Consider the following 15,537-nt stretch of genomic DNA (forward strand, 5'->3'; position numbering starts at 1 on the left):
ACGGGATAAAAAATAATAATAAAAAATAAAAAAAGAGTTTGCCACCCTCCTGAAAGTCAACTACAGTATGTGAATGGCAAAGAGATACAGAAGAAGTATCTTAGACATTATGGATCCATATAATGCTTCTTGAGGTGGGGTTTACTGGCACGCTTCTCCACAACAATGGCTGAAACATTGGCTGACTCGTGTCCTCCGGCTCAGAGGGGAATAGGTGACATGTCAGATACTGACCCTACAGTTACTGAGCTCCTCCGCCGTGAAGATAATGGCCCCTAACTTCTTCCCAGGAATCCCACTGTAAAAGAGAGAAAGAGAAGGAGAGGGAGAGAGAGAGTGATGGAAACAGAGAGAGAGAGAGACAGAAAGAGATGTTTAAATATGAATGACATTACCATACATAGTCGTATAGTCACAGGCATACCTTTCCGTTATTTTTAGATTACTACCCCCTAAGTGGCATTAGAAGAAGACAAACATTTATATTATCATTTGAACAACATCAACTGCAGGTAAATCAATGTTAGAGTTTACATAGCCGGCCATAAATGGATTTTTCATTGTATTTTATGGGTTGGTTATGGTAGGCTATGGTAGGCTTATTCTAACCCATTGCCTTCTGCTACAGATAATAATATGTTTAGGCTATATCTTTACATAAAATAAAATAAAAGTCTGGCAGATTTTCACTCATTCCCAATGCATTTAATAACCCTCGGTCTTCAAGAATAGGCACATCCCCTTTGCAAAGAGATGATCAGGCTGTTGATTGTGGCCTGTGGAATGTTGTCCCACTCCTCTCCAATGGCTGTGCGAAGTTGCTGGATATTGGCGAGAACTAGAACACGCTGATGGGTGGCCAGTCCTCTTCTGGCTGTGTCGGGTGGAGATTATAACAGTGGCAAAAGGTGTTCATAGATGACCAGCAGGGTCAAATAATAATAATCACAGTGGTTGTAGAGGGTGCAAAAGGTGAGCACCTCAGCAGTAAATGTCAGTTGGCTTTTCATAGCTGAGAATTCAGAATTCGAGACAGCAAGTGCGGTAGAGAGAGAGAGAGTCGAAAACAGCAGGTCTGGGGCATTTTATTTCAGGTCATGAAACATAGGACTAACACTTGACATGGTGTTTATATTTTCGTTCAGCATAGATTAGCCAAATTGTTTTACCTGAGCATAACCCAAAAACGAAAAACTTATTAGCCTACGCTGTTGTTTATCATTTTGTGGTCACAGAGCATTGATTGGGCTCATAGGTTGAGTTGGAAAATAAATGCTGCTCTCATGGAATGGCATGCTTTGAGCACTATACTGTGCTATTTGCATGTGAAAATGAATGCCATTTTCTATAGGCCAATTGTTTAAGTTTTTGTTGGTGACAGTTTAATATCTCAATCATTTGCAGCTGTTTTAAGTCTATCAAAAGTGCCTATGGATGATCTTTTTTATCAATCAGTACGAATTAGATTGAGCGATAAAAGCCCGACTCGTGGTCTTATTAAACGAAACTGTTTGTTGACAGTATGGAGCATAAATACCACAGGGGAGTTTAGAAGGAACTCCTTCAGACTTTAATTCCATACGCTGGGATGAAAAGTCTGACTGCATTCGACCCATACTGCATAGCACATTCACACAGCTGTATTTTCTTTTTTGTTCTGCTTTAATGAAGTTGCCATCACATCAAGGTTAATGCTTTGTTTTTTACTTCCATTCAACCTAGTGGATTCACCAAGTGAATGAGAGCGAGGATAATGAAAGCCAGAGCAGATGAGAGGAGAGAAGTGTAAGAATGGGATGAAGCGTGAAAGCGTGTGAGAGAAGATAAGCGAGAGGCTATGCGACAGTTAGGGGCTTGCAAGGTCAACCCTGCAAGCTGGTCAATTACTGTGCAGTGGAGGTGGACTGCTGAATAAACCTGGGTCACTCTGGGCTAGCTGCATCTCACTCCACAGCTTTCCACTCCTCTCCTCCAGTCATTAGTAGGGACCTCTGACTTTCTCATCAAATGGATTTTGAGAAGGATGAGAGGAATTAAGGAAATGCTATTGAGACTCTCCCCTGGTGCAGCTCATCCTCTCACCACATCTCTGTCTAATCTAACCATGTACAATCTCAGAGAGTCCTCACTGAGTTAAAGAAGTGACACAGTGCAATACTATTCCAGTCTGCAATTCTGACCGACAATGGACACCCCTCATTATAATTACAAACCTCTGTTTTAACTATGAGGTGTTATACAGTGCCTTCAGAAAGTATTCACACCTCTTTTTCATTTTTCCAAACGTTGTTGTGTTACAGCCTGAATTTCAAATGTATAAAATTGAAATTTTGTGTCACTGATCTACACTCAATACCCCAAAATGTCAAATTAGAATTTTGTTAGTACTTTCTTTTTATGAATAACAAATATAAAGCTGAAATATCTTGAGTCAATAAGTATTCAACCCCTTTATTATGGCAAGCATAAATAAGTTCAACAGCAACAATGTGCTTGACAAATCGCATAATAAGTTGCATGGACTCGTTCCGTGTTCAACAACAGTGGTTAATATGATTTTAAAATGACTACCCCATCTTTGTACCCCACAGATGCAATTATCTGTAAGGTTCCTCAATTGAGTAGTGAATCTCAAGCATAGATTTAAAATATTCAAAAACATGCATCCTGTTTGCAACAAGGCACTTAAAGGAATACTGCAAAAAATGTGGCAAAGAAATTAACTTCTTGTCCTGAATACAAAGTGTTATGTTTGGGGCAAATCCAACACATTACTGATTGTTTTCAAGCATGGTGGTGGCTGCATCATGTATGGGTATGCTTGTCATTGGCAAGGATGAGGGATTTTTTTTTAGGACAAAATGAAATGGAATATAGCTATAAACATAGCAGCAGCGATGTGTGGGTATTATCAGTGGGGAAGTCAAGCCAGAAAAAAAAGCCATATTACAACCTATGTGATAATTGCATTGTTTGCTCTATAACCTGTTAGTTCATATGCCTTGCGACCGTGATATATAGGCCTAAACCAGAGAGCAACCTCTGTCCAGTGAAGTCCACAAAGCATATTGCATGTAACAAACAGTTACATGACCTACAGCATGGTCAAGCAAGTTAACGTTTTGATTTTTTGGACTAATTATCAACTATGATTTAGACCCAGGGAGAGTTACCACAAGTCACAAAGACAACAGGCTCTGCCTCCACTATTTCAACACCATTTCAACATCATCAAATCACCTCTGCTTAGTCTAATTCAGCGACAACTAAGACACCAAAAACAATTTAGTCCAACCAACGTAAGCTAAATATGATTTGGCTGTCCATGGTTATGATTTCACTGTGTCTGTCTGTGTGTGTCTTTGTGTGTGTGTGTGTGTGTGTCTCTGTGTGTGTGTGCGTTCGTGCAGGTACTATAGAAAACATATTGACTCACCCTACTTGTAGGGAAACGCCAATGCCATCCTACTCCCCTTCATGTTGACGAAACGATCTATGTTTTTGCTGTAATAGGCTACCTGGCTAAAATAATCACAGTTCAGCTCAACGCAGATTGGCTATTATTTAATTTTAAAAATGTATCAAGGGAGGCCAAATGCTCGCTGGCTGGCTTCCCTTGCATTCAATAAGACGGGCGGCAACAATGTCATACTCTTTTTGACCAGACAGCATCAGATAGTTTCTATATGTGTAACTCATCTAGCCCTGAGGGGCGCTGTTTCGCTCTCTGGTGAGCTACATTCAACCTCTTGCGAATTGCAGGAAAATTATAAAACACAGAGAGAGTAATGAAATTATGTATTTTTCATTTTTTGGAACATATTTTGGGGAAGCCTGGCTTCCCAGGAATCATAGGCATCCACAAATACACACCACAAGCAAAATCTTAGAGGAAGCCTGGTTCAGTCTGCTTTCCAAAAGACACTGGGAGACAAAATGTTCCTTTCAGCAGGACAATAACCTAAAAACACAAGGCCAAATCTATACTGGGGTTGCTTACCAAGATGATATTGAATGTTCCTGAGTGGCCTAGTTACAGTTTGACTTAAATCCGCTTGAAAATCTATGGCAAGACTAGCAATGAATAACAATCAACATGACAGAGTTTGAAGAATTTAAAAAAATAATAATGGGAAAATATTGTACAATCCAGGTGTGCAAAAAATATATTTCTGTATTTAATTTTCAATGTATTTGTAAACATTTGTGTGTAGATGGGTGAGCAAAAACATCTATTTAATCCATTTAGAACTCTGTAACAAAACAAAATGTAGAATAAGTCAAGAGGTATACATCATTTCTGAAGGCACTGTATAACACATGGTGAGTAATGGCAGTAAATTGTGGAGGAAATAGAACATTTAGTGAAAAACAGAGCGTTCTGTCTCCACCATCCTGATGGTATCTGGATATGAGGAGGAAATAACAAATGACCGTAAGTTTCCTTGGTAACGGAAATCATAGCAGCAGCAGCAGCAGCAGAAAACAGGACACATCGTCTAACTATGTCATAGCAGACAACAGAGCCCCGGGGCAGAAATCCTGTTAGCTAAAGGCCCACCACGTCTCAATGTGATTAGACCTGGGAGAGAATGTCCTTCAGAAACATAACCTCCTCCCTGTCACTCCCATCCCCAGTCTGAAGGCAAATGGAATGGCAAGAGTAGCAACAGGTAGGCAACCTATTATTACGGAAGACCAGAGAGGACATATGAATAAATAAATACAACCTATTACTACGGAAGACCAGAAAGGACATATGAATAAATAAATACAACCTATTACTACGGAAGACCAGAGAGGACATATGAATAAATAAATACAACCTATTACTACGGAAGACCAGAGAGGACATATGAATAAATAAATACAACCTATTACTACGGAAGACCAGAGAGGACATATGAATAAATAAATACAACCTATTACTACGGAAGACCAGAGAGGACATATGAATAAATAAATACAACCTATTACTACGGAAGACCAGAGAGGACATATGAATAAATAAATACAACCTATTACTACGGAAGACCAGAGAGGACATATGAATAAATAAATACAACCTATTACTACGGAAGACCAGAGAGGACATATGAATAAATAAATACAACCTATTACTACGGAAGACCAGAGAGGACATATGAATAAATAAATACAACCTATTACTACGGAAGACCAGAGAGGACATATGAATAAATAAATACAACCTATTACTACGGAAGACCAGAGAGGACATATGAATAAATAAATACAACCTATTACTACGGAAGACCAGAGAGGACATATGAATAAATAAATACAACCTATTACTACGGAAGACCAGAGAGGACATATGAATAAATAAATACAACCTATTACTACGGAAGACCAGAGAGGACATATGAATAAATAAATACAACCTATTACTACGGAAGACCAGAGAGGACATATGAATAAATAAATACAACCTATTACTACGGAAGACCAGAGAGGACATATGAATAAATAAATACAACCTATTACTACGGAAGACCAGAGAGGACATATGAATAAATAAATACAACCTATTACTACGGAAGACCAGAGAGGACATATGAATAAATAAATACAAGTGCATTGTTATGTCGAGATCACGATTTACAGTATTTCTCATGATCACTACATAACAATAGTTGTTTGGTCGAAAGTACAATCCATCCATTTGTTCAGATGCACGATAACCACATCATCAAGGAGCCATGTGATCGCAATGCCGTCGTGGGGCATTTAAGCCCTGAACGATGCCTGACAGGCAGTTCTGTCTCCCAGGCTGTGTGCCGCCCCAAAGAACAAAGCCAATCGCATGCAAGGAAAAACACAGCTCACTTGGCTAGTTTTATGAGCTAGCTCGCAAGCTACACTATTCAAATTTAGTGGATTTGGCTATTTCAGCCACGCCCATTGCTGACAGGTGTATACAATTGAGCACACAGCCATGCAATCTTCATTGACAAACATTGGCAGTAGAATGACCTCACTGAATAGCTCAGTGACTTTCAACATGGCATCTTCATAGGATGCCACCTTTCCAACAAGTCAGTTCGTCAAATTTCTGTCCTGCAAGAGCTGCCGCGGTCAACTGTAAGTGCTGGTATTATGAAGTGGAAACGTCTAGGAGCAACAACGGCTCAGCCGCAAAGTGGTAAGCCACAAAAGCTCTCAGAACGGGACCGCCGAATGCTGAAGCGCGTAGAGAGTAAAAATGGTCTGTCCTCGGTTGCAAAACTCACTACCGAGTTCCAAACTGTCTCTGGAAGCAACGTCAGCACAAGAACTGTTCACCGGGAGCTTAATGAAATGGGTTTACATGGCCAAGCAGCCACAAACAAGCCTAGGATCACCATGCGCAATGCCAAGCATCGACTGGAGTGGTGTAAAGCTCGCCGCCATTGGACTCTGGAGAAGTGGAAACACGGTCTCAGGAGTGATGAATCACGCTTCGCCATCTGGCAGTCCAACGGAGGAATCTGGGTTTTAGCGGATGCCAGGAGAACGCTATCTGCCCGAATGCATAGTGCCAACTGTAAAGTTTGGTGGAGGAGGCTGGGGCTGTTTTTCATGGGCTAAGTTTCATGGGCTAAAGACAATGAAGCAGCAAACTTTGTGGAAATTAATATTTGTGTCATTCTCAACTTTTGGCCACGACTGTACAATAAGGCCATGACAACAAAAAGACAACCGTCACACAGTGGCAGAGTAAATTGAACTACAAATGCGTTTCTTTAATAAAAGAAAACTGAGAACAACATCTGTCTGGTGAAGTCCAAGAAGCAAATATTGCAAGTAAAATAAGAAATGTTGACTTGCGCTACTTGTAGACTAGTTGAACGCCAATGCCATCCTCCTCTCTTTAATTTTGGCATAACAGTCCATGGCTCTGTCATACAGTACTAGGCTACATATTGTAGAATAACCTACAGGCATAATCATAATCTACAAACAACAAATAATCTACAGGCATAATCTACAAACAACGAACACAATTGCATTTTATCCAGTGGTGTAAAGTACTTAAGTAAAAATACTTTAAAGTACTACTTAAGTAGTTATTTGGTGTATATGTACTGTTTACATTTTTTTTACAACTTTAATTTTACTCAACTACATTCCTAAAGAAAATAATGTACTTTTTACTACATACATTTTTCCTGACACCCAAAAGTACTTAGCAGGACAGAAAAATTGTCCAATTCACAACCTTATCAAGAGAACATCCCTGGTCATCCCTACTGACTCTGATCTGGAGGACTCAGTAAAGATACACACTTTGTTTGTAAATGTAATCTGAGTGTTGGAGTGTGCCCCTGGCTATCCTTAAATAAAAAAATTAAAAAAAGTGTTGTACTTTTACTTTTAATACTTAAGTATATTTGAAACCAAATACTTTTACTCAAGTAGTATTTTACTGTGTGATTTTCACTTTTACTCGAGTCATTTTCTATTAAGGCATCTTTACATTTACTCAAGTATGACACTAGGTACTTTTTACCCCACTGATTTTATTAATGGCAGATTGAATGCACAGAGATACCATGATGACTATAGTTGTACATCAGTAGTTTTCCTCTTGTCACTCACTGACAGTCACTCAATTAGCCCATATCAGTAAAAACATTTTAGATTGGTAAATGAGTCTAGTTAGTCTAGCCAGCTATCTAAACTTGTTGTAATCTTGGCTGAATTACCGACCGGACACACAGGGCATGTGTCCAGGAGCCCTGACCTCCAGGGGGCCCCCATTGATTTTGTTAGACACTCTTACTCAGATATTATATTAACATGACATAAGTCAAGGAAAATGTGTACAATTGCATTAAATTAGCTTTAACACGGCAAAAAAAAAAGTATACCCACCCCATGGCAAAACGTGTAGAAATAGCAGCAAATTAGCTGTTAAACTGCAACCCCAAAACAGTTCTGTAAAGCAAACTCATGTTTTTATGATAATGCTCTTCTAGTGTAAGAGCTGTTTGAAAAGGCTGCCTGAAATTTCAACCTGTTTGGTGGGATGGAGTTTTGGCCTGCCTTGTGACATCACCAGGCAGAAAATTAGTCGATAGACCAATAAGAAAAAGAGTTCCAAACCTCTCTTCCAATAACAGCTAGTTTTCAGACCACTCCCAGACAGTCTTAGCAACATTTAAATGATTTGATATTGAGATAAAAACAGCTGAATCTGACCTTAATTACAATACTTTTTCTGTTAACAGATCCCTCTGCACAATTTAAATTATAGTTTTTTAATTTCCAATGTAGAGTTAATGTGAGTAAATGTGTAGTGGCTAATTTTATAACTAATAGGCTATGTGTTTATAGATTGACTGAGGTGAATGAAGCTACAGCAACCAATGTGATAATGTCTGGAGTCAGTTTTGCTTGTTTTTTCTGTTCTCCAAATACAATTTTAGAGTTTTTAAATAGTATAGAAATGCCCGTAAATGAGCTTTAACTTTCTTAAAACTTCACTGACTACCTGCAAGGAGCTTTTTCTATTAAACAATCCTGACTTATCAGCCTCTGAGGCTGCTACTGAATCTGATCCAGGTCTGAGGCTAAAACTGAATCTGATCAGCCTGTCAGGAATGGAGCTCACCCACTCTGTAAATGTAAATATTATCCATAAAACATAAAGTGTCCCATACAATGGTATACTGTATTCATCAGTTATGCAAGATAACAAACAGCATAACCAACAAGCTAGCTAGCTAACAAGACTACCTAGCTAGCTCACTCGCTCACAAGACCAGCCAAGTTAGCTGCGTTGTGGCTTGCATGTAATTGGCTGTGGTCTTGGGGGTGTCACACAGCCTGGGAGACAGTGTTGCCTGTCAGGCATCGTTTAGGGCTTAAATGCCCCACGAGGGCTTAGCTCTCCCAAGAGCTCTTAGCTCAAGGTAAATGACATTTAACTTGCTTACACTTCTAACTTATTAACAGATAATGAGCTCCAAACACAAATTAATGAATTATGTCAGCATGAAATGTACCATCCCTTAGTGTAACAATCAATAAAAACGTGGGAGCCGGTCCATCGTGGGCTTTGCCGCCTCAGCCATACTGTCTATCTATCATCAATACGTACACTCCTATTTATAGAGTTTATCTTGTGATCTCGACAAAACATATTTTGTTATGTCGTGATCATGAGGTAAAAAGTTGTGATCGACATAACGAGGGAATTCTTTTTTTAAATTCATATGTCCTCTCTGGACTTCTGTATACTCTTAAGCTGATCCCATAGATCTTTATTTCTGAGCTGTTTCTATTGCAACGCATTGTCTACACTGTACTACGCAGATCAAAGTCCAAAACATGTATTTGCATTAACAATACACTTACAAGTATGGCAAAACAAAACCCTTGTATTTTGAATTGCATTCCACAAGAAGTAGAGAATGACAGATGTGGACGCATTACAACTAGCCATTAAAAGATGAAAGAACACCTAGTTCATTATGCATGTATTTGCCTGCCTTGTTCCATCTTTGCAGCTGGCCTTACCCAAAGGAGTCGAATACAAACTTTAGGATGTGTGAGCCCGTCTAGAGTCAACAGTCCTCAATATTTCAGGACCATGCCCCAGATTCAGACGGTGGGATGAAGCAGAATACTGGCACATCTTTATGAGACTGCTCTGTTCTCTGCCAACTGAATCAGAGATGGTCCCTGCATTCTGTGGCTGACAAGGAGACAGTGGGATGTCTGTGACGCACTTAGGGAGAACAGAGTTCCCTAACTTCCATGTACATGACACATTAACAACTGAGGAATGACTTATGAGAAATGTCAATCCAACTTTACCTAGCACTATTGTACGGTCTGCATTTATAGACTGGACATATGGTCTTGAAAAGTCTGGCACATAAATGTTGAAAATGAAATCCCCAAAAATGTCCAAAGTAATTAGATAAAGATGAGCTGTAGTTAAAGTACGCCACAAAGATGAGCTGTAGTTAAAGTACGCCACAAAGATGAGCTGTAGTTAAAGTACGCCACAAAGATGAGCTGTAGTTAAAGTACGTCACAAAGATGAGCTGTAGTTAAAGTACGCCACAAAGATGAGCTGTAGACGTAGTAACTTGGCTGGCATGACTCAGCATGTTTGTGCATGTCCTCTTAGTAACAAGTGGTGTCCCTTATCATCCAATACCTCCTATTCCCTCCACACTTCCAATACCCCCTCCACATTTCCAATACCCGCTATCCCCTCCACACTTCCAATATCCCCTCCATACTTCCAATACCCCCTCCACATTCCAATATCCCCTCCACACTTCCAATACCCCCTCCACATGTCCAATATCCCCTCCACACTTCCAATATCCCCTCCACACTTCCAATACCCCCTCCACATGTCCAATATCCGCTATCCCCTTCACACTTCCAATACCCCCTCCACACTTCCAATACCCCTCCACATGTCCAATACCCGCTATCCCCTCCACACTTCCAATATCCCCTCCACACTTCCAATACCCCCTCCACACTTCCAATACCCCCCCTCCACACTTCCAATACCCCCTCCACACTTCCAATACCCCCTCCACACTTCCAATACCCCCCCCCACTTCCAATACCCCCCCCACACTTCCAATACCCCCCCCCCACACTTCCAATACCCCCTCCACATTTCCAATACCCGCTATCCCCTCCACACTTCCAATACCCCCTCGCACACTTCCAATATCCCCTCCACACTTCCAATACCCCCTCCACACTTCCAATACCCCCTCGCACACTTCCAATACCCCCTCGCACACTTCCAACACCCCCTCCACATACTTCCAACACCCCCTCCACATACTTCCAATACCCCCTCCACATACTTCCAACACCCCCTCCACATACTTCCAACACCCCCTCCACATACTTCCAACACCCCCTCCACACTTCCAACACCCCCTCCACACTTCCAACACCCCCTCCACACTTCCAATACCCCTATACCCGTTCCATAATGCGTGATTACCTGTAATCATTGTAGCATCCACATTCATGTGTTCAGAAACATATTCTATTCTTATTTACAATAACAGTGACTCCAAAATGACGCAATACAATATTTATCATGAATTTCTACTGGGCACAAAATAATCTGAAACACAATCAAAACAAACTGCAAATGCAACCAACACGTTTGTAGAGACACAAGCAAAATACTAAACTTTTGACTACATTAATACAAATAAGTGAATTTGTCCAAATACTTATGACACCTTCACCTTCACCTCTTCACTAGATACATAAGTGCTAAACGGTAAAACAGATATATGTAGGAAAATACCCTCAAATAAAAAAGGTGACATTCTGTACCGTTGCCTCATGAAAACCTTTTAATAATCTCGAAATCCCAAATGCTGAAGTTTAGAGGCAAATTATACAGTTTAGTTTCACTGTCCAAATGAATACATAGGGGAGTGTTATTCTTGGTGTAAAGTGTCAAATATATAAATAATAATCCACAGCGATACCTCAATCACAGTGGTCAGGTCTGCACCTACATGATTAGGATATTATTATTTAGCTACATATGGACTGCATTATATCCACTAATCTGATGCGTCTGCATTGGCATGCAATTATCTCCACAATTGTGTGTGCGAGAGCGAGTGATCACGTGGATGCAAACTCACAGCAGGTGTGAAGCATGGGGTATGCTCTCCACACCACATTTTACAAATAAAAATACAACCAGTTTGCATTGACCTGTAAAGCACTTATCTTCTAAAATGGGAAAATGAGGTGTATTTGCCCAATCATCCTTTTAGGGAAGCTAACAGTCACCCTCGGTTACCATAGAAACCAACAGGTAAGTGGTAGAGAAGTGCTTCTTCCTCCACAGCGTGCTACCCCGTTCTAAAAACAGTGACCTACAAAAATACGCCCACTGCCGTGCAGAGGCCATGGCCAGGCTCTTCGGCTCTCCTCCTCCTCTCACTGAGGGGAGTGTGTGGCATAAAGTCAACACTGAGAGGATGTGTGTTTGAGGCTGTTTTAACAGACATGTAAAACACATACAGGAGTGTCTCTGTCACACACACACACACACACACACACACACACACACACACACACACACACACACACACACACACACACACACACACGGCTGTATGGGAATCCCTTATTTAAGACAGACAGACATGGTTTTTGGACACATGAAGTTTCACATGTTTTTTGTTCACTACTTTCAGCTACATCTAGTCTCCCATTCAGGGACCAACCAGAACCAACCCTGTTTAACTTCAGAGGTAAACCAGCAGTAGGATGCAGGGTGCTATGCTGCTGGAAAGGAAACTTAATACAAAAAGTATATTACAAAACCATATTCATTCCACAGTGGGCCTAGTGGCTTCAATTAAGACCTAGACAACCAGCTGAGGAGAGTTCCTTTATAATTGGTGACCTAAATTCATCAATCAAGTACAAGGGAACAATCACATGTGGAAGTTTCACATTTAAAGGTTTTTCACATGTGAAAGTGCAATGCCATTTCCACATTTGCAGTTCTTACATGTGAATCTGCAAATTTGACTTTCACATGTGAACTTGCAAAAGGATGTGTTAACATGTGAACTCTAAATTTAAATCAGCAGTGTGTATTCATTGTGCCAAAGGAAGCCAGGGTTCCCCAAATATTTTACCAATAATAATGATCAAATAGTTTATTTCGTCTCTCTGTGTTTTCATAATTTTCTGTCAATTCACAAGTGGCTGAATCTCACCGGATAAATAATCAGAGCTGTCTCAGTACGTGTTGCCCATGTATCAGAGCTGTCTCAGTACGTGTTGCCCATGTATCAGAGCTGTCTCAGTACGTGTTGCCCATGTATCAGAGCTGTCTCAGTACGTGTTGCCCATGTATCAGAGCTGTCTCAGTACGTGTTACCCATGTATCAGAGCTGTCTCATTACGTGTTGCCCATGTATCAGAGCTGTCTCAGTACGTGTTGCCCATGTATCAGAGCTGTCTCAGTACGTGTTGCCCATGTATCAGAGCTGTCTCAGTACGTGTTGCCCATGTATCAGAGCTGTCTCAGTACGTGTTACCCATGTATCAGAGCTGTCTCATTACGTGTTGCCCATGTATCAGAGCTGTCTCATTACGTGTTGCCCATGTATCAGAGCTGTCTCATTACGTGTTGCCCATGTATCAGAGCTGTCTCAGTACGTGTTGCCCATGTATCAGAGCTGTCTCAGTACGTGTTGCCCATGTATCAGAGCTGTCTCAGTACGTGTTGCCCATGTATCAGAGCTGTCTCAGTACGTGTTGCCCATGTATCAGAGCTGTCTCAGTACGTGTTGCCCATGTATCAGAGCTGTCTCAGTACATGTTGCCCATGTATCAGAGCTGTCTCAGTAAGCGTTGCCCATGTATCAGAGCTGTCTCAGTACGCGTTGCCCATGTATCAGAGCTGTCTCAGTACGTGTTGCCCATGTATCAGAGCTGTCTCAGTACGCGTTGCCCATGTATCAGAGCTGTCTCAGTACGTGTTGCCCATGAATCAGAGCTGTCTCAGTACGTGTTGCCCATGTATCAGAGCTGTCTCATTACGTGTTGCCCATGTATCAGAGCTGTCTCAGTACGTGTTGCCCATGTATCAGAGCTGTCTCAGTACGTGTTGCCCATGTATCAGAGCTGTCTCAGTACGTGTTGCCCATGTATCAGAGCTGTCTCAGTACGTGTTGCCCATGTATCAGAGCTGTCTCAGTACGTGTTGCCCATGTATCAGAGCTGTCTCAGTACGTGTTATCCATGTATCAGAGCTGTCTCAGTACATGTTGCCCATGTATCAGAGCTGTCTCAGTACGTGTTACCCATGTATCAGAGCTGTCTCAGTACGTGTTGCCCATGTATCAGAGCTGTCTCAGTACGTGTTGCCCATGTATCAGAGCTGTCTCAGTACGTGTTGCCCATGTATCAGAGCTGTCTCAGTACGTGTTACCCATGTATCAGAGCTGTCTCAGTACATGTTGCCCATGTATCAGAGCTGTCTCAGTACGTGTTACCCATGTATCAGAGCTGTCTCAGTACGTGTTGCCCATGTATCAGAGCTGTCTCAGTACATGTTACCCATGTATCAGAGCTGTCTCAGTACGTGTTGCCCATGTATCAGAGCTGTCTCATTACGTGTTGCCCATGTATCAGAGCTGTCTCAGTACGTGTTACCCATGTATCAGAGCTGTCTCAGTACGTGTTGCCCATGTATCAGAGCTGTCTCAGTACGTGTTGCCCATGTATCAGAGCTGTTTCAGTACGTGTTGCCCATGTATCAGAGCTGTCTCAGTACGTGTTGCCCATGTATCAGAGCTGTCTCAGTACGTGTGCCCATGTATTGGAACATGTCTGGACCAAAAGAGTATGGCATGTTGCATTTGACTGATTGATGCCAGCAAGCATTGGCCTCCCATGATAAACAAAATTATAAAATAAATAGCTTGAGCTTAGCTCAACTGTGGCTTGTCCTGTTGCAACAAAATTCCTCAAGGAAGGCCAGTTTGGATTTTGGCTTCACACCAATCAATCCCATCCTAAGGAAAACGTCATTATGGTCAGAAAACATGTCTGTAGTGTACTTGTGTTGATATCGTGCAGTAGCTAGCTTGCTAAATCTGACTTTTCCTAAGACATGGATGGAGATGGGGATTTGGACTTGTGGTTTTGACTTAATTCTCTGTACAGGCCAAGGATTATGATGGTGATTTGTTCTAGCCATAAATGTATATATTGTGCCACTGGCCTGAGATGACTGAAGTACAATAAGTAGCCTAGTACTGTATGACAGAGCCATGGACTGTTATGCCAAAATTAAAGAGAGGAGGATGGCATTGGCGTTCAACTAGTCTACAAGTAGCGCAAGTCAACATTTCTTATTTTACTTGCAATATTTGCTTCTTGGACTTCACTGGACAGATGTTGCTTTCAGTTTTCTTTTATGAAAGAAACGCATTTGTAGTTCAATTTACTCTGCCACTGTGTGACGGTTGTCTTTTTGTTGTCATGGCCTTATTGTACAGTCGTGGCCAAAAGTTGAGAATGACACAAATATTAATTTCCACAAAGTTTGCTGCATCAGTGTCTTTAGATATTTTTGTCAGATGTTACTATGGAATACTGAAGTATAATTACAAGCATTTCACAAGTCTCGAAGGCTTTTATGACAATTACATGAAGTTGATGCAAAGAATATTTGCAGTTTTGACCCTTCTTTTTCTGCAATCCGCCCTGGCATGCTGTCAATTAACTTCTTGGCCACATCCTGACTGATGGGAGCCCATTCTTGCATAATCAATGCTTGGAGTTTGTCAGAATTTGTGGGTTTTTGTTTGTCCACCAGCCTCTTGAGGATTGACCACAAGTTCTCAATGGGATTAAGGTCTGGGGAGTTTCTTGGCCATGGACACAAAATATCGATGTTTTGCTCCCCGAGCCACTTAGTTATCACTTTTGCCTTATGGCAAGGTGCTCCATCATGCTGGAAAAGGCATTGTTCGTCACCAAACTGTTCCTGGATGG

At 41.2% G+C, this 15,537-nt stretch overlaps 1 protein-coding gene across 1 annotated transcript in view; it reads right to left on the reverse strand.

Moving 5' to 3' along the window:
* Positions 1-15,537, reverse strand: part of LOC110531254 (copine-9-like) — an 83,923-nt gene that overhangs the window by 36,773 nt on the left and 31,613 nt on the right. The window contains exon 7 of the mRNA XM_090185317.1: positions 235-298. Coding sequence (XP_090041443.1) covers positions 235-298 — 64 coding nt within the window. The remainder of the gene's footprint in view (positions 1-234; positions 299-15,537) is intronic.

This window comes from Oncorhynchus mykiss, chromosome 9 (genome assembly GCF_057628025.1).
Source record: "Oncorhynchus mykiss isolate SJ-2025 chromosome 9, ASM5762802v1, whole genome shotgun sequence".
NCBI classification, from domain to species: domain Eukaryota; kingdom Metazoa; phylum Chordata; class Actinopteri; order Salmoniformes; family Salmonidae; genus Oncorhynchus; species Oncorhynchus mykiss.